Source organism: Leptodactylus fuscus, chromosome 3 (assembly GCF_031893055.1).
Source record: "Leptodactylus fuscus isolate aLepFus1 chromosome 3, aLepFus1.hap2, whole genome shotgun sequence".
Taxonomy (NCBI): Eukaryota; Metazoa; Chordata; class Amphibia; order Anura; family Leptodactylidae; genus Leptodactylus; species Leptodactylus fuscus.
The window spans coordinates 46,837,072-46,857,824 of record NC_134267.1 but is presented as its reverse complement, the minus strand read 5'-3'; the positions used below and the strand labels follow the sequence as shown (position 1 = coordinate 46,857,824).

Here is a 20,753-nt window from a genome sequence, read left to right as displayed (position 1 = left end):
TTTCCTGTGTCTTGGGCTGGGTTTCATCCAGCTTTGCGAATAAAATAAGTACCATATATACTCAAGTATAAGTCAAATTTTTCAGCACAGTTTTTGAGCTGAAAAAGACCCCCTCGGTTTATACTCGAGTCAAGCGAAAAGAAAAAAAAAAAGGTTTTTTTTGGGGTTTTTTTTTTTTTTTTGGGGGGGGGGGGGGAGGGGGTGTCTATGACCAGCTGCGATAGTAATGTATAGAATCTCCCAGAAAATAGTGAAAAAAAAAAAAAAGCTTAAAGAAATCTAATAAAAAAAATAAAGTAAATAAAAGTTCTAAATCCCTCCTTTCCCTAGAATACATATAAAAGTAGAAAATAACTGTGAAACACACACATATTAGGTATCCCTGTGTCTGATAGTGCCCGGTCTACTGAATATAGGGTATCTGCAGTGCTCCTGTTCCGTCGGGAAGGGGTTAATAGGAGCACTGCAGATACCCTATATTCAGCCAGGCTGAATTCCAAGTGGGGGAAGAAAAAACAGTCCTCAAGCTCAGGGAAGGGGCAGACAGACAACCAAAACACCCCCTCCCCTTCCCCAGCACCTACTGCACCCAAACTTCTTCACATAGCTGGCTATCCTGCTGCCTCTGACATAACTCTAACAGTGTACTGCTCCTGGCTTTATTGACCGCTTGTAGTTTGTAAATGGTAGATCAGATTGCCAAAAAAGGGAGAGATCCGAATCATATGGTTGTTCTGTGTTAATAGTGTATATGAATGTACAGAACGCAATAAGGTTAAGCAGTTTAGCTAATGATCATGGCAGGTTGTCTCCAAATCTACAGCTTGCAAATGTTTAAAACCTCTTTAAATCTTTGTTTTTACTCAGGGTTTTAATAAACTTCCAATCTGTATGGCCAAGACACATCTGTCTTTATCACATCAGTCTGACAAGAAAGGAGTACCCACAGGTTTCGTTCTACCCATAAGTGATGTCCGAGCTAGCATCGGTGCCGGATTCATATATCCACTAGTGGGAACTGTGAGTATTATATACTATTAATTTCTGTTCAGTTTAATTTTATTTTTAAATTGCACTTAATATTCATTTAATTAATTTAACAGTAATTTCTACCCATTTAAATTGTTTCTAAAATTCCACTTCCATGTGTATTATAAATTTTACTAGACCTCTATCCAAATGGAACTTCATTTTCTTTCCTTTCTTACACACCTACAATTACTACACTATGGTGGGACACAAGGGCATTCACATGGATTTCAATATACTTAGTATCTTTGTCAATGAATATAAATTAGCAGTAATTACAGAACATACACTTAATGTTTTATTATAACAATGCATTCTCTGCCAACCTTTGCCCTAGCCTTTAACATTCATCAGACTTGTAGCCCTTTCTTGTGACCGTCAAGGATGTTTCACTTTGTTCCCAGGCTTCGGGGCATTTACTGTCGATCTTTGCTGTCTAAGCCTCTCACCTCTACCAGGTTATAGTCTTCTCTACATCGGGCTGACGTGTTGCAAGTACATTGAAATGGCCGTCCTCGATTGAGAGACTATACCTGGTAATAATCCCAGCGTCATTGCAAAACAAAGGCCTCTTGGAAGGTCGAGCATGATGCGAAAGGGAGCAAACCTTTATTGGGTTGTTTCACTGAAATCCTGTCTTCCTAACTACATCAGGGAAGACAGGCTTGCACATTCCAGTGAGCGCCCTCTATTGGTTTGCAACATTGAGGCAGCAACTGACTTCCTAATTACATCATGGAAGACAGATTTGCATATTCTTCCCATAATTCCTAGTTTTAGACATTTATGAATCTGTCGTACAGACCTTCATAATTATGGAGTGTTTCTAGAAGTTCCAAAATTCTGGCCCACTATAATAAATATTTGGCGCAAAATTGGAGACAAATATTTAGTGCAAAAATTTTAGACAAAATCTGTAGACAAAAATCTTAAAGGGGCTCTATCAGCAAAATCATGCTGATAGAGCCCCACATATGCGTGCATAGCCTTTAAAAAGGCTATTCAGGCACCGTAAATGTTAAATTAAACCACCCCCCCGTTTTAAAATAATAACTTAAAAAAGAATGTGATTTACTTACGGAACGTGCACGCTGGGCGGGCATTCAGGGTGTGTCTTCATCTTCTTCCCCGCCTCTTCTTCCTCCGATGTCTTCGGGTCCCGTCCTCCTCCGGCGCTTGCTCGCGGACACTGATAGAAAAAAATATAGCCCGGGCGCATGCACAGTAGCCGTAGTAGAAGCCGCGTGCTACTGCGCATGCGCCCGGGCTTTTTTTTTTATCAGTGTCCGCGAGCAAGCGCCGGAGGAGGACGGGACCCGAAGACGTCAGAGGAAGAAGAGGCGGGGAAGAAGAAGATGGCGCACCCTGAATGCCCGCCCAGGGTGCACGTTCCGTAAGTAGAGAACATTCTTATATAAGTTATTATTTTAAAACGGGGGGGGTAGTTTAATTTAACTTTTACAGTGCTTGAATAGCCTTTTTAAAGGCTATGCACGCATATGTGGGGCTCTATCAGCATGATTTTGCTGATAGAGCCCCTTTAACTTGCAGGCTGTAAGCAACAAAAATTTGATCCTACAATTCTTGGCCTAATGTAAGCAGACACAAATCTTCTCTCTCTTAAGACATGTGACCCACGACAGGAATTTTTGGTGCACAAAGTAAATTGTCGTAAATTCCTTACACCATTTTAAATTTGGTCTAATTTGCACATGAAATCAGCACCATATTTGTTCTTCTGTTTCATAAATGTCGTAAACTTATATACTTTTAAACCAAGCTCATTCTGATGCACATTTTTCAACGCCTGTCGCATTTTTATTTTCTTTCTGGTGCACACTGTTCATAAATATGTTGTAATTGCCGTGTACTATGAATTTTGGTGCAAATGTAGACAGGAAAGAATAGGACTTGGATTGCAAAATGTGCCCCAGTGTGTGTATATCTAATATATAAAACAATGGTGCCTCAAAAAGATGAAACCCTTGCCATAAGTGTTGACATTGCTGATATTCTTCCCGAAAACAGTCAAATATTGTGGAGATTCAAAGATGTTTAGAGGTGCTTCTCGCAATGGGTGCCTTGACTGCTAATCTTCAGATTTCACGATACCTTGCCTTCAAAGTATTTTAGGTCATAATGTAGGGCCCAGTGTCAAAAAGCTGGGTTTGTGTCATAGGGCATGGGTCTTCCAGCAGGACAATAACCCCAAACATACTTCAATAAGCACCCAGAAATGGATGGAAACAAAGTGGCCAGCAATGAATCTTGATCTAAATTCCATTGGACAACTGTTGTTAGAGCTTAAAATTTATATTTGGAAGAAGACAACCCTTCAAATATGAGAGACCTGGAGCAGTTTGCAAAATTGGTCCAAAATTTCAGTTGAGAGGTGTAATAAACTTCTTGATGATTATAGGAAGCCGCTGATTTCAGTTATTCTTTTCTAAAGGGTGCGCAACCAAATATTAAGTTGAGGGTGCCAGTAATTTTGTCTGGCCCTTTTTGGAGCTTTGCTTGAAATTTATATCATTTTTGGCTTTTTTTTTTTTTTTTTTTTTTTTGTTGTTTTTTTGGGGGGGTTTTTGTGTGCCAATAACAAAACACGTGTAATTGCAATCATTTTCTGGGAGAAATACTTCATTTTCTGGAAAAATCATAGATTTTCCCACGACTTGACTATAGATCAGTCCTAAACAAGTAACATGTCTGCACTCAATCACAAGTGACCAGAATCTGAGGTTTGGGTAAAATATAGAAGTAACTTTGTATTATTGCATTGTATTTTTCCCCACCCATTGTCTCCTTTTTACTACCTATAAAGGGGCCCTGACCTAATTTCCTATTGTCCTCAATACATAGTAAGGTCCCATAGCTTCGCTTATGTCCTGCTGGGGAGATTATATTTCCACATGAGCTCTTCTGCTGTGTTATCTCACCCACCCAGATCGCTCTGTAGTCTTTCTGCCTCACGTACGCCAAGGAGGCATGGCTGGCTAGCTTTCTGTTAGATCATCTCTAAGAACAATGATGCATTTGAAAAGGGAAGTAGTTTCTGAACAAAAAAAGTTCCTGGAATTCAGGAAGACTTGTCACATGTGCTTCTTAGCCTTGGAAATGGCTTTCCCTGTGCTTGTTCCGGAAGAAAATTTCATTCATAAGTACGGTGACGTGCACATTGTGTGAAGTCACTTACCTTGTCACACTCATGACATTTTCTCATCTACATGGGTTGAATTCTTTCAGAACTATGTCAGCTGAAATAGAACATTTTATAAGCTATTGGTCTCTCATGGAATATGTTCCCATCTAAATATATCAGATAAGCTGCAGGAATGTACTGACATATCAGACGTGACACAGTGATGTACGGTACATTTTATGGCACTTTATTTACCAAAAGTCACTTATGCCAGTAATATTTTCCGACTGACTAAGGGAAGGGCCAGTTACCCTTTAAACGTGTCATTTGAAGAATTTCTTTTTTGGTGGTCGAGATCGAGATCCCTTTCCATATTTTATGTATACCTATACTGTACCTGGTAAAATCCCAACATCATTGCAAACAAAGGCCTCTGAGAAGGTCAGCATGATGTTAAAGGGTTTGCTTGACTGAGATTCTGTCTTCCTAATTACATCATGGAAGACAGATTTGCACATTCTCAGTCAGCGCCCTCTTTTGGTGTGCATTCTTGAGGCACTGGCTTACTAATTACATCATGGAAGACAGATTTGCATATTCTTCCTATGTTCCTTTGCACAGTGGAGCGCTCATGGCTTAATAAGACTCCACACACCTAAATGGTTGTTCTCTCCCTATGGAGTGACGATATCCCCCAACCCTGTCAAAGCCTCTCACCTCTGCCAGTTCAGTCCTCTTTGCGCCAAGCTGATGAGATGCAATAACGTCGAAACAGCTGTCCTTGGCTGAGAGACTGTACCTGCTACCTGACTGTACCTGCTACCTGACTGTACCTGCTACCTGACTGTACCTGCTACCTGACTGTACCTGCTTGACTGAGACTCTGTCTTCCTAATTACATCATGGAAGATAGACTTGCACATTCTCAGTGAGCGCCCTCTATTGGTGTGCATTCTTGAAGCACTGGCTTCCTAATTACATCATGGAAGTCAGATTTGCATATTCTTCCCATAAAATAAGTAAGAAATAGATATGTTCCACATATGGAATCTGTATAAATTGCTGAATAGAGAGCAGCAGCCGGAACCAATGATGAGGCAGCAGGCGTGTCTCTGACTACCATCTACTTCCTGTAGGCACTGTATCTAAGTTGTCGTCACAAACATCATCCTTAATAAAGCTGGGCTTGAAGACAACGTCTGAGGAAAATAAACAGCTGGTTTGCATCCCATGTAGGTACTGAGTAGGGTTGAGCGATCGGGATCGGAAAAGATCGGATTTCGATTGGCGATCGAGTAAATTTCACGATCGCAATCAGGATCGAGATCGGCTGGAAAATGATCGGAAATCAGATTTTAAAATTGATCTTGAAATCTCAAGATCGGCTCAACCCTAGTACTAAGTTATATATCATGTTGGGGTCCTGACTGGACTGTCCATGTAATTTCACCTTGCATTATAGTTCTTTATTCTGTATTTATTGGTGTGCTGTACATGTTGACTACTTACTGTATCCAATCTATAGCATCTTCTTCACGTGTGATAATATGGATGATCCCATATGGATTTACTTCTCCTTACCAGCTTTTTTGTTTCCTCATTTTCGAGCTGTTCCTATACTTTGTTGTTGCAGTCCTTTTGAAGCTTGTTATCTTTTGTGTTATGGTTGGCCCTTGTTCCCAAACAGCATGGATGGCTTTCGAGGGAAAATAAATTATACTTTATCTGAACATATTGGCAATAACACGGAGTTGAATTTAATTAGCACTTGTGCAGCTTTTATCTCTGTTCCCTGTGACCTTGGCCTGGAGTCAGATTATGTGCAGGTGGAGCAGTGACATCAACTGTTGGTTATGGCCAGCAACACCATGGCCCTCATCCAAGAAGTCCCCTCCAGAATAAACTGGTAAAACCTTTTCATCGAATTAAGAATCTTTGTGATTGTGAGCTGCAGCCATTCAGAAATGTGAAAACTCGAAATGGCATAACACTTATACTCTAGGACAAACCTGCTGTAAAGGTATAATGTCATGTAATGTATATCCAGCAGAATTGCAATTCATTCTGTTATATAAGGTTATTAGAATCACTTTACCTGTGAGTATGGTATTAAAATCAAATATTGTCTGGAGTCGAACCAACCATATACCCACAATGGCCAGCCTATTCCAAAATGAAGCTTGTATGTAGAAATCATTATTCCAACTGCGTGCTAAGGTTCGTATATTAGACCGCTATGCAATAATCCATTCTAGATACTTTGTGCTGACTGGCTGTGAGGACATCAGACCTTGCATAACACAGCATCATGCATAGCTAATGACGATCAATGGGCATGTTTGTCTTGGCATCTCATGAAAGATACGCTGCTTATTTTGGAACTGTTAGCTAACCTATATCTTTTCATGCAGCTTTTAATAAACTTAATACTAACAATGTTGCTTGAACCTTCATATATTAGAACTTTTTTCAATATCAAAGCATTATTAGGCTAAAGCCCCACAGCGAAAAACTGCGGTGGAAACGTATTATGGCTTTTCCCGCAGCACTTTTCACAGAACGTCCACAGAGGTTTTCTGCTTCAATTATACCTATGGGGAAACTGCCGGCATTTCACACAGCAGAAATGTTGCACTGTGTGGATGGGCTTTGCTAGAATCCCATCCACTTTGCAGGCGCTTTTTATACCGCGTGGGGCCCCAGCCTTAAAGTATTCCCACCGATAAAGAATTACTTTTCTAAACTGGTTAGAATGGCGTAAAAATATAAAAACAGCCAAACTCTCCACAGCGATCTAGCTTGCGTTCTGCCAGTGCCCAGATCCCTCTGTGTGTCTACTTTCTGATCTAGCAAGAAGTTGTCAACATAGGCATGAAGCCACTGCTACAGAAGGACAATTGGGCATGCGACCCACATCCGAGTAAAATACAAAGCTGTTTAAGGTGAAGACCTCCAGTGGAAGCACACATTTCCAACCCTGCACCCCCACCTGATTATATATCATGCGCTACACTTTTATCATACTCTACCTCTATCTTGCAGTGCAGCTTCCTCCTTACTTCTAATCAACTCCATCTTCATTTTCAGAAGTCCCCTGTTTTCACACCATCTCTGCTTAGCTATGAAGGCCATGATGCTTCAGCAGAGAATCATATGGACAGTGAGAGGTTGTGCCTCAAGCAGGCAGGGACTGAGTGACTATCACCCCCTCTGTTCTTCTAAATAGTCCCTTACAGGGATGTGGGTATAGGAGGTGCGACAGTAGCACTTGCTACCAGACCCTGAGCGGGCCCCGGCGGTCCCTTTACCACTCAAAGGTATTCTACTATTAAAACCTCTTTTTTTGTGGATAAGACGTCGGAATAGCCTTTAGAAAGGCTATTCGTCTCTTACCTTTAGATGTGCTCTCCACCGCGCCATTCCTTAGAAATACCGTTTTTTACCGGTATGTAAATTAGTTCTCTGGCAGTGATGGGGGCAGGCCCCAGCGCTGAAAATGTGATGAGGGCGTCCCCACTGCTGCTCGAGAACACGATCCTGCGACTCCTGTATCTTCGGCTGGATCCTCCCCTTCTCTGTCGTCTTCCTCCTGTGTCACCTCCGACACTTGCGCAGTTGGCTCTGCCAGTGAGACACTAGTAGAGCCGACTGCGCATGCCAGCCGTCATTTTTGGGAGGCCACTCTTGCTCTTGTAGTTCAATACAGGAGATGCCTCCCAAAAATGGCTACCATCTTCCTCCTGGAGGTGACACAGGAGGAAGACTACAGAGAAGGGGAGGATCCAGCCAAAGATAGAGGCGTCGCAGGATCGTGTTCTCGAGCTACAGTGGGGACGCTCCCATCGCATTTTCAGCGCTGGGGCCCGCCCCCATCGCTGCCAGAGAATGAATTTGCATACCGGTAAAAAACGGTATTTCTAAGGAACGCACCGCGGAGATCACATCTAAAGGTAAGAGATGAATAGCCTTTCTAAAGGCTATTCCGACGTCTTATCCACAAATAAAGAGGTTTTAATGGTAGATTCCCTTTAAGATATACTAGTATTCTAAATGACACAAGGTAGGTAGGGGTTCCAATACAGGTTTTGAATTGTGTCCCGGGGTCTTGCAGATACATCTCTGGCCTATTAGTACAGCCTTCCTCACTTATGCTATCATATTATTTTTAACTGTGTGACAGGAGTCTGTCTAATCATCAGCTGTAGCAGTAATAGGAGTTACATATATGTTACATATATGTGGTACAGACCATGCAATTTCATCATACTGGAAGCTCTGGTGTGTGTATAGGTAACACACAGATCTAGCAAAAAAGCATCACTAAAAGCTATACTACTACATCAGTGTGATATATAGCCAAAAAGCAGCAGGACAAAAAAAAGTTCCCCTTCGTTCAGTAATCCATTCAAAGAACATTCCTTCGAGACAAACTTTAGATTTGAGGGGATTTGGCTGCTTCTTCATTGACTTTCCTCCTCCTTCCTGCTTCCACCCAGCTGATGAAATCCCGATAGGTATGCACTTCCTTTCCTATATCTAGACTCATAGTGGCTTATTTCTTCCCCTATAACTTTCTGGGTGTTTCAGTGATTAGATCTAATTACATGTACTCCAGTAGATTAATTTCCAAGGATGATATCTGCAGCTAGGTATTTTTCACCAGGAAGTGTGTTCTCTTTGACAGCTGGAGCTAGTTATTCCAATTTGCAGAGGGTCTGATACGAGGCAAGCTCTGAGTTTTTCTTGGAAATCCAAATCGAGAGACCACCGAGGTTACTTTACAAAGGGATGAAAGTTTTGTTTGGGTGAAACCATTCTCATATTCACTACTACTTCACCCTGCTGCTCATTTTAGAGGTGCAGCTTACAAGCATGTTTGCTTAACCAATTGTAATTTCTGACTTTGTAGAAGTCGATTTACATTTTTCATTTTTATTTTTAATTTTTTTTTAATGAAATCCCTACTTTGTACTTGGTTTTTTTTTATGTCCTTTTTACAGTTTTATTCTTTTTACCTTTTTGCCCTCAGATTCTCTCTATCATTTGCAATAACTTTTACTTTCTTCCTGGGTGGTAGCCATTTTACAGAGAATTTGTATAAGGGAGAGAATTTCCCACATTTAGGCCAGGGCCCCACAAGGTCTTAAATGGCACGGGTTGGCCGAGGCGGAAACATCACGGGAAAAAATTGTCGTTTTTATAGTCTTTGCAGAGTGGATGGAATTCTAGCAAATCCCATTATCTTTTCTCCATAAAATAGGGGATAAATTGCTGATCAGTGGGGTTTGACCAATGAGTCCACACCAATCTTGAGAGCAGGGGGTGTTTTTACCCCCCCGTTCTGACTACAGACAATAAGATCAGCTGGTGAATCCATATGTACACTCGTTCCCATTCCCTTCAATGGGAGCTCCAGAGATGGCCAAGTGCTCTACTTGAACTTCCTCCGATGCTCCTATTGAAGTTAATGGTAGCGAGGATGCATGGTTGTAGGGGCTTTGGTAGTCGGACACCCACCGATCAGCATTCATGAAAATCAGCAATTTGTCCTTGTGCAAATCAGCTGAAAAAGGGCTTTAAGGACGTGTCTTCTCCTAGGTGGGGCTTCACTGCGTGCTCTAGATAACAAGGCCTGGCAGGTGAGGACACAACCCTAAAGCTCTTTTCAGCTAATGCTATTTTTAAAAAATAAATAAATAAAAAATCTGCATGGTAGAATAAAAGACTTCTTTGGAAATTGTAGACACTGCTCTACATGGTACTATCATTACTATCATGGTACTATAACACTTTTCTGATGATGAATTCCATATAAGGTTAAGGCCACATGTTGCGCATTGTGTTATTTCTGAAGGTATAATTGACATGCTGTGATTTTCTAGTGAATCCCATGCCCACTTTGCAGTAAAAACCGTGGTGCGGACACGCCGCGATTTTCAAAACTGGTGCTTTTTTGGAAATCGCAGCATGTCAATTATATCTACGGAAACACCATTGATTTCCTCAAAGGTATAATTGTAACAAAGTCTACAGAGGAAAACTGCAAATTTTCTATCTAAAGCTCTTCAGGAAGAACTGCAATGCGATGCTGCTTTGGTTTTTCCTGCAAGGCTTTTTTGCTGCGGGACGCTCCATGGGGCCCTAGCCTCAATGTGTTTCCTGGGAAAATATCCTTTAAAGAGGACCTTTCATGGTCCGGGGCACAGGCAGTTCTATATACTGAATTCGGTGTACTGTGGGCTTTCCCGATCTGTACCCCAGATAAAGAGCTATCGGTGCCGGTACTGTAGCTCTTTACAGTCAGAAGGGCGTTCCGGACAGTCTATCAGGAACGACCTTCTTCAAAGCAGTGCCTATCGCGCTGTATTGTGTGATCGGGGTGCATGCAGGGTTCCTCTGTCCGCTTGAGAAGTCGGACATCCTCACTTGCGGACAGGGAAGGACGGGCACGGAGTGCAAAACAACGCACCCGATGCCCATTGAAATAAATGACAGGTGTCATGGACACAGCTAGTGTCCGCTCCTAATGTCCGTGACAGATTTTGAGCGGACACTACCTGTCTGACACAGACGGTAGTGTGAACGCTCCTATACAGGTGACCTTTTGATTTTAAAATTCAATTTTAGGGAATTATTATGTTCACAACCACAAATATTTTAAGATTCCAGCAATTTACTGCCTGGAAAGCTGCCGCCTATTTTTTGCAGGATTAGATAACCCCTTGTCATAATCTTAGTTAGAAACACAATGTCATAAAAATGTGCTATTTGCTTTTTCATTCATTTTTCATTTATTGTGCCGGTACTGGGAGGATGAAGTGGAGGAAGTGGATTATACGTGTATATAACTTACTACAGGTGCTGCAGATTACATTCATTACTTTCGGTCATATGATCATTGCACAGGAGTAAGACGCTTGCAGGTTGTTTATTTTTTTTCCTGACGGGAATAAGCTTGGTTTCCTGAAGTGGGGCAATAGAAGCTGGTAGCCTGATCCACAGTTATTGGTCCTGTGTGTGCTACATCAAAAGACATCTTTACGTGGTTAGAAGTGCTAAGGCCTAGTAGAATTAGCAAAACACTCTTTGAAATGTGAGAATATTATATGGGTCAACAGGCGCAGGCTTAATAAAAGATTTATGGAGAGTGAAAGCAGTCCATTATGTAACAGTCTCGGTGTATGCACAAATAGAACCTTCCATGTCATTCCTATGCTAGTTGAGGTTTTTTTTTTTTGTTTTGTTTTTTTTTTTGGGGGGGGGGGGGTTCTCCCATTTTTGTACATCGATTCATTATATTCCACAGAGTACCGGAGGAAACCTACACAAACAGAGGGAGCACATACTAACTCCATGCTTATGTTGTCCTAGGCTTCCCTTTCTATGTCTTATCGTCATTCTCTGATTTGCACCCATATTTCCTTTTTTTTAATTAAATAATAATACCAAGAGCAAAGTTAATGAATAAGTGACTGCATAAAATAGAAAATAAACTAATTGCATGTATAAATTTGTTAAATATCATATCTCCTGCTACAATGGAGGATTCGGCTAGTTTGAGAGGGTGTCCATAGCCTCTTCCAGCAGGTCATAGGCCTAAACTGAAGTCAACACCAGCTCATAACTGGAATGGAAGACCTCTTTCAGATCAGAAAACTTGCATAGATGATAAACCTGTGAGTCCTGCCTCACCATTCCCTAACACTGGGAGGTTCCTTGGACCCACCAAATAAAATAATTATAGGGCCCGCCCTCCAATATACCAAGGATCTAGACATTATTGTGAAGGAGCCTAAGCCCATCGGAGGATCCTCTGTTGGGCCAGTAAGACTTTTTTTCCTGAGCACACTCCCTTGTCGAGAAGTGGCAAGGGCAGTGTAAGCACTCCAGTTGTGTGTGTGGGGGGGGGGTTGTTTTTTTTTTTTCCGTTTTTGTTTTTTTTCCCATTTGGCATTTAGAAAGTCGCAAGAAGAAATATAAAGAGTCTGTAATGCCAAGACCAAAGCAATGCAATGAAAGTCTTTTAACTAACGGCTCGTTCACATCTGCGCCCGGTCTCCGTTCATACAGGTTTCCGTTTCCTGCACAAAACAGAGGCAGGAGACGGAAACCTGCAGGACTCTTTCAAACCCATTCATTTGAATGGGTTTGAAAGATGTGTGGCAGTGAGCGTTTTATGCTCTCCGCTGCGAAACCGTTTTTTTTTTAAATCGGACACAGAGTAAGATATGCAGTATTCTGTGTCCAGTTTAAAAAAAACAACTGTTTTGCGGCGGAGAGCATAAAACACTCACGGCCAGACCCACTCTGACAGGTTTCCGTCTTAAACCTCAGAACGGAGACCCGAACCTAGCATAAAGTATTCTCTGAAGAACCTGTCTATAAGGCTGACAGGGAGCCTAGCCCAGTTGCTCCATTCTTTGTTGCAAATCTTTACATGTTTTTTTGCAGCTATTCTATCACAGTGAAGCTCATGTCTTTATTTCAGACATTTCTTTAACCCTATTAAGTGTTCTTTGCACCATAGTACGAAAAATCCTAAACACAGTGGATATTAATATGCATAATATTTTTAGAGATTTATTGGGGAATGTTTCAGTAATGTTACAGAATGTATCATCTTGCTGCAAGAATTAACAATGGGCTGCAAGTTTGGGCTTTGTCTTGCTGAATCATAGCATGACATGTATACTGTTGTATGTTTTCAGAACCTCAACAAGACTCTTCATCTGGGTAGAAACTATGATCCATAAATAGAAAAGCCATCTATGACTGAGATTGATTCTTATGATAAAAAAAACTTTTCCTGGAATATCATAGGAAACAGCCCAAAAAAGTGCAGATTTCCGGAATACAATTAGGGAGATGTATCAAATCTGTCTGGAAAATTAGTGGTGGAATTTCCTTCACACACAAATTGGATACCCTCAACCCCCATGACTACTGGGATTTAGCAGCTCTCTTTTTGTAAATTGGACACTGTACATGGTAATCTCCGCTTCTTTTACATAGACAAGAACACTTTTGTTTCCTTGTGAGAATTCAGTCCTAGATTGTAGCCTGCTGATTATTGGTAATCTATAAATAATCTGTTCACCATTGCCAGTATCTTAGCTTCTACGTACAAGGCTATGGAACAGGATTAATGAACTGGTTATACATTATTGATGTATCCACGCTAAGCCCAGCACTAATGGTATCTGTTCTCTGTAATTTTACATCTAAGCCATTTCCTCCTGAACCAGTGTCTAGTGCTTGTCCACCACATGAGCATTTATTTTTGCTAATTTTTATTGATCTTTCTCTACTTTCTTCAATTGTTTCCTATTTTATATACAAAATATGTTAGGCCCGGTTCACATCTGCGTTCAGGTTTCCATTCGGGAAGTCCGCTTGAGGACCCCCCCTCCTCCCAAATGGAAACTGTGAGGGGAAAAAATATCTGTGTAAAGAGAGAGACTAGCATACCGCCATCTTGTCTGCGTATATTCCATATTGCTTTCACTAATGTCTTGTCCCTCTCATGCAGCTACTGTGAGAGACTTACAATTGTGCTTTCTTATCATATTTAGGAAAAGGCTGGAATGTTTGAGTTTCTCATAACTATTACTTAGTTTCTCATGTTCCTTAACAAGTCACAGAATGTCCATTAGACATGAGAATAGTCTAAACTAGTTCTAAGGATCAAGGACATACCGTCCATCTTAGAACTTTGTGCTAGCATGATTAGAACTAAAATGGATGACACGGACAACCATGTGTTTAACTCATGTATTGCTTATGCACGTATTTATCATTTGTAAACGCCTATTCTGTCCTCTGACCAATGATAATTCATATTTCTATGTGATGTAGTTTATTATGCCTAAATTAGCATACAGCCATTATTCCTCTATAAGAGCTAAGTAACGTAATAAATGTCAGAACATTTTGATATGCATCTGAGTATTGTGGCTTTGTGTTCTCCTGAGCTCGGCAACCATTTTGTTTTTAATTTGGAACCGACAGCATGTTGCCTCCGACAAAACCTATACGCATAAAAAAGTGGTTACTTAAGGAAACCCATGATGCTCCTTAGACTATAATGGGGTCTGTTTGGTTTCCGCACGAAACATGCGGAAAGTGCTGCCTGCAGGACTTTTTTTTTTCTCTCTGCATGTTTCGTACGCAATCCTCAGTCTATTTGGGCCACAGGTTTCCCAGGTATCCGCCTTTTTTATGCATATAGGATTCTGTTTGGGGGAGGAGTTCCCAAAGCAGACTCCCTGAACGGAAACCCACACGCAGGTGGGAGCTGGGCCTTATGTAGTTTTTTCCTTAAAGGAAACGTGCCAAAGCTTTCTCTGTGTAAACCTCCACTTCTGTGTTTTATAGTGAAGGGTATCATGTTTTTGAACTTGCACCATGCCAATGTTATGCTCCTGTAGGCATTGCATGCCATGTACAAACCGTCACAAAGCTAACACTTCTCACAAACACATCACCCCGTTTCAGGTTTATTGGAGCTACCTTGTGGCTATGAAACGGAAAACAGATATGTCAATCCCAGGACTGGCCTGCTGGGTCATGGAGAGCTTGACTTGGCATCACTTCTCTCCGCCTCCCAATGTTAGAAATCAAATTTGCATATCGAATAAAAGTTGTTTTTCCTCCATATTCAGACAATGCAGAGCTGTAAGGAATAAATAGATCATTCTGAAAATCTGCCACTACTTTATAAGGTATTGCTGCTGGCTTGTTCCCATGTTTGAGTCAGCACTGAACCCATTCAGATTACTTTACCTGAAGATACTTGCCATCAATAAAGTATTCCGGAGAATGCAATATGTTTCCTAGTTATTTTCCTAATGCTTTGGAGTAGTATTGCTTGGCTCACCATCTAACTTAATCCAGGTCACACCTTTTTTGTAAAATAAATTGAAAGTCTTCCACATTGTTACCACACGAAGCAAACTGAGCCTGGATTTATCTGTCAAGTGTATAGCATCTGGAATTGTGTGTCAGAGGAGTGGGGAGACATTGCAAATATCTAGATGGAGACTATTGATGTTCCTCAAGTTACCTCTGTAAATTCTTGTTGAGAAGACTGATGGTCATCTACCCGTTTCCTTTACTGACATCTGGTATGGATGTTTTAAGAAAAATTGTGCCGTGTCATGAAGTTACATCCCCTTGAATGAATGTAGAACTGTACAACTATGAGCAAAACCTACAGAATGTTCACCCCAATGATAATGAACAAGGGTAAAGGAAACCTTTTTTCAAATTTGGAAAAATAAATTGTGTATTTGGTAAGAAGTCTGCTTTCTGCCAGGGATTTGTAGTTTGAACTGATGTGGAAGGATTCAATGGGGCTGATCCACACCCAACAACAAATCTGTGCTAAATAACATCTGGACTACTGGTCAAAGCTATTTTTTTTATTTTTTTCTTTCGTACAGCGTTCCAAACACTGTAGATATAAATTTAAATAAATAAAAATGGCTTGCACCACTGGAGGGAGCTTATGAGTTTGCAGCATACAGACTTATAAAAGTTCAACACAGTAGCTCAAGTACCACAGTAGCAGCCGTAGCTTCCACTTCTGCCCTCCAGTGGGCCCCATGCATCTCCTATCACCTCGCTATTACCCCCTGGAAAGAAGAAGGTTAAGTGGAGGCGGCCAGGAGCAGGACCGGGTATTGGTAAGTAAGAACGCAGGCCAATGCCAAGAGTATTTGTTGGGCTAACCCAACCCAACAATCATTATACATTGGGGTCTCTTCAGACCCCAGAGTATAACGATTGGACGCCCAGGGAAAGTGAGAGAACACAAAAAACTGTTACTAACCTCTCCTGCAAAACTCTATGCAGTTTTCGACCTTTATAGTGATGTTATGTGGGTCAGGCTGGATTTAAATAATGTCGGCGTAACCCATGTCTGTGACGTCATTGAAGAAGACCACTGCATAGCCCAGGAGAGGTAACCCTGGACCTCCAATCATTTATACAGTGGGATATACTCCGATAATGATAATAGTTTGTGGGCGGTGTACCCATTATAGTACATGTAAATGGAGCTTTATACTGTGAAGGGCCCAGGAGAGGGGATGCTTTGCTCTGGAGAGGTGTCCAAGTCAAAAGTTTGTTAATTTTCTGAAAATTCGTGGGCCACACTGTATTCATTCTCGGGTATGCCATATAAGTGGTATAAATGACAGCAAAATCTACGTCCACAAAGGGGCTGGCATGGATTTGTGCCTGGGTGCAAGAGCACCAGAAATGAGCACCTCACGGGAGCTAAGGACTGTTCACATATGCCACTGTTTAATTCTGCCTCCAGTGATCACCCCTTATGGTTTGGGTTTTGTTTTTGTTTTTTTCCCTCGGACATAAATGGAAGTCCAGCAGAATGAGATGTTCAGGCGAAGATCCTCTTTGACCCCTATATGCTTTTTATAGGACATAGGAACAGGGACCGGGGGTTATTTTTGAGACAATTCAATCATTGCTTAAAGAATGCCGATCTGCACAGATATAAGCCATGGTTACACCAATTTGTGGTTTTGTACGGTACATGCAAAGTTGAAGGGTTATATAAAATACAGTGCTTTAATTGTTGGTCACAAAAATAAAAAACTGACCAGATACTCACGAGGATTATTTTACCATGAAATTGTCTAATCTAGATGATCTGAGTTAATAATTGTATTGCCCTAGATCCCAGTTGAGTTCCAAGAAATCTTGAAACTTTTTTTTTTTTTTTTTTTTTTAAATAGCGTCCATGTAGGCCGTTCAGAAACACAGCATGTTCTGTATAGTCACCTTTGCCGTCTTTTTTCTTTTCATTGGCAGGCTGTAATAAGCTTGTAAAATGAGATTCTCATTCATGAATAAACAGCAGTCCTCTGCACACCATGTGAAACACATGTCTCTTCCAAACCCTCAACCATGTGGCTGCTGAACCCGCTCACAGCCTTTCTATGTTGTTTCCTATGGGCTACCAGACATTTAATACAAGTTGTATGCTGAAGGTTTCAAGATGTATTTTGTAGGTTAATATTTTGGAGGTAGAAACGTTTAGACAGATAACTTATTAGGCCATGTTCCCTAATGTCAGATTATGTACCGGTCCATGTCAAAAATTTGCAAAAGTAATGAACGGTCGGAAATAAACTTTTAGAAAAGAATATTAGATCAAGGCAGAGAAGTTGAATATTTTTTCAGAAATGAATTTAAGCTGAGCAGACTCACCACCAACATTTTTCTTACATGTAATGTGGTCTAACTCCCTTGGAACTTTAGGGCTTATCACCAAATTACTGCATTTGCGGTGCTAAACCCCCTTCATTTTCAGGTTTTTTTGGTGGGGCTTCTGGTAGTGAGATCTCCATTGATTTAAAAGCAATATGATGTCAGTTTGATGGGAAAGATCTTTATTTGGATATTTCCAACTTATAAAGAGATAGCTAGGCACCACTGTGAAGGAGTCAGAGCACCACTGCCATTTTATTCTCCTCATTGGTGGTTTCAGATTGGCCTCTCAGATTATAAAGTGATAGCCATTGTCGTGCTAAAATGGAGATTAATCTTTTAAATGTAACCATCCCCCTCTTCAAAAAACATGGCATTTATAGCAATTCTCATCTTCAATGGTGAAGACTCTCAATCCACCCCACCCGTAACCTATGGAAAATGTGACTACATTCTCTGCCGTGTAGATAGACCTTGTACAATGTGTCCCCTATTAAGGTGGGTGCTTCTGCAAAACATCATGCAGTGGAGGAATAGCTAAACAAAAAATTCAAGCACCTCCTGTATAAATTTGGTTCTACCGACAGGGATAAATATTTTATATATTATACAGTGCATATACCCGATAAAATTCCATAGATACAAAGATTAACTCTTCACTTATTTTTTTACAGATGAGTACCATGCCCGGACTACCTACAAGACCTTGTTTCTACGACATTGATCTTGATCCTGAGACAGAGGAAGTTAAAGGATTGTTTTAAGGAAGCTGGAGGTAATTTTTTTTGTAAAGAGTGTATATTATAATCTATTAAGAATTGACACTCCATATGTTTTCCAATCCATTATCAATTCAGCAGTTTAAAGGGTAATACATCGTTCAGTTTTACAGGTATTTGTCATTGGTTTCAAGTGCATTGTCAGAGGGGCGATGAGGAACACTCCCCTTTAACTAGTAGAAGTAAACATCCAGCACGCATCTCCTTCGTTTGTATAAAACTTAGCTTTTATTCGTCCATGTTCAAAAATAAGAAAGCATTCAATTTTAAATATAAAAAACGCTCAGTGTGGCCAGCATGGAGGGAAAGCGGGCAGCGTCCGGCTGACGAGTTTCGGAGCCTCTAGATCAGCTCCTTACTCATAGCCTGACCCTGTGTGAATGAATGTCTCCATAAATAATGGAGACCTACACATACTACACTAAAGGCAACAGTATTTCTGGATCCAAGGCACTTGCCTACAAAACAAAGTGTGCTGAGTCCCGCGTGCTTTCAGCTTTGCAGTTGTATATAATATGTAGAGATGAGTGAACAGTAAAATGTTCGAGGTTCGATATTCGTTTCGAGTATTCCTCAATATTCGACTACTCGAATCGAATATCGAACCCTATTATAGTCTATGGGGGGAAAATGCTCGTTTCAGGGGTAGGCAACGTTCGGTCAAATTATACTTACCAAGTCCACAAGTGAGGGTCGGGCTGGATCCTCCGAGAAGTCTTCTCCGTGCAGCGTCCCCGCGGCGTCTTCCGACTCTGAATTCACTCTGCCAGGCATCGGGCCTGGGCAGAGCCGACTGCGCATGCCTGCACTACAAGCGGACATGCGCAGTCGGCTCTGCCCAGGCCCGATGCCTGGCAGAGTGAATTCAGAGCCGGAAGACACCGCGGGGAAGCTGCACGGAGAAGACTTCTAAAGGTAGGAGAAGAACCAGCGTTGACTGGCCGACTGTTTAGCATTCGGCCAATCAATGCTGGTTCTGCATTGAACTTTTACATTCGAACAGCGAGTGGTACTCGATCGAGTACGAGTATTTCGAATACCGTAGTATTCGATCGAATACTACTCGCTTATCTCTAATAATATGCCATATTGCAGTAGACGTGAAAGGTCTTCTGCAATGCTCTATTCCGTGGATCCATAGGTGCTCAGCATGCCACTGTTTGGTTCCTCTATTTGACGATATTCTCCCCAGGCAGTATGCCACCACATACTTTTGAGTGCCATATTCTGGGATTCCAACCTGTTTCCAGAATGGGTTCTGGAGGAAATCTTAGGAGACATCTGGCTGCAGCACTCAAGCAAAGAATGAAGATGTAGACGCACGTGTCTATGCACCTCAATGGCCATTTGCTAGAATGACCATTCCTTGGAATTAATCTGGTTAACCTGCTCACATGTGTGGCCACCTCTCAATATCTTCCCCTGGATGCGGTGGTCAATGACTGTTTCGTCAGCAGGATTAGGGCACCCTGTTCTGTAGATAGATGTGAATTCCAGGAGACATTTATGGCTTATCCTTTGGAATAATACACAAATACCCCTTTAAAGACACTTGCTTGGCTCAGATGGGCTTCATATTACTGCCATTAGTTTGAAGCAGCAGTCGGCAATTCTCTGTGTGCTGAAAAATAAATGGTTTACAGCGTCTTGTAGTAAATGTAAAGATTCCCGATTAATCTCATAATGTTAATATCCTATCAATAGAATATTGTTCTTATAATTCGGGTAACCTCCTCATGCAAACACACATTACTCAGCAAGCCATTGAACAGTATGGCATCCTGGCTTCACCCATTCCAAGTGTTAGAAATGGAAACTGGCACGGCAGCCATGAAACTTAGCCACTAATAACCCTTTCATAGGACACTAAATGAGATTTCGTGCCTTAAAAAGTCAACACATTTACTGTGGTCTAAATCTTAATGTGGATAACAGACTGAAATGGCATCATATGTGACTGCAATAGTCATTGACTAAATCCTTGTCTATAACACATCACAAGTGCCAGCTGCTAAAACCTTTAGAATTTTTTCCACTTACTGTATTTTCAGTTTTAAGAAAAAAGGGCACCGACTTTTATGAAGTGATAGGCTTGTTAACCCTTGATCTTAAAGAATAGTTTTTTTTATTTTTTTATACAACTGATCTTTTATCACCTGAAACTTAATCCAGAGTCCCTCATTCCTCTGCAATACTGCAATGGGCAAGAATATAAATGGAGCAGTGTTTGAGCATACAACCACTGCGTGAATGGGGTAGATATCGCAGCACCCAGAGGTTTCTACTTCTGTGAGCCCCATAGACTTCCGCTGCTCAACTACACCTTTATTCAAACTTCTCCTACTCTCTGCTGTTGTGAGGTGAGGAAGAATGAGGGCTTGGGGCCCTGGGCTTAGTGGGCTGTGGATAAATGATGTATATCAATTGTAGGACAGTCTCTTCAAGGACCTAGATATGCTTTGTGACCATATTGGCATGATAGAAAGTAGAGTGTAAGAAATACCAGTCCTTGTCCTTTACCTATGGGTCTCTGATAACCCCTTTTTAAAGGGGCTCGATCACTGGGAAAA

General features: G+C 41.2%; 1 protein-coding gene across 1 annotated transcript in view; it reads left to right on the top strand.

Annotated features, from left to right (window-relative positions):
- Nucleotides 1-20,753, top strand: part of MTHFD1L (methylenetetrahydrofolate dehydrogenase (NADP+ dependent) 1 like) — a 128,796-nt gene that overhangs the window by 91,441 nt on the left and 16,602 nt on the right. Inside the window, exons 26-27 of the mRNA XM_075267508.1 lie at nucleotides 868-1,020; nucleotides 18,079-18,179. Coding sequence (XP_075123609.1) covers nucleotides 868-1,020; nucleotides 18,079-18,168 — 243 coding nt within the window. The 3' untranslated portion in view covers nucleotides 18,169-18,179. The remainder of the gene's footprint in view (nucleotides 1-867; nucleotides 1,021-18,078; nucleotides 18,180-20,753) is intronic.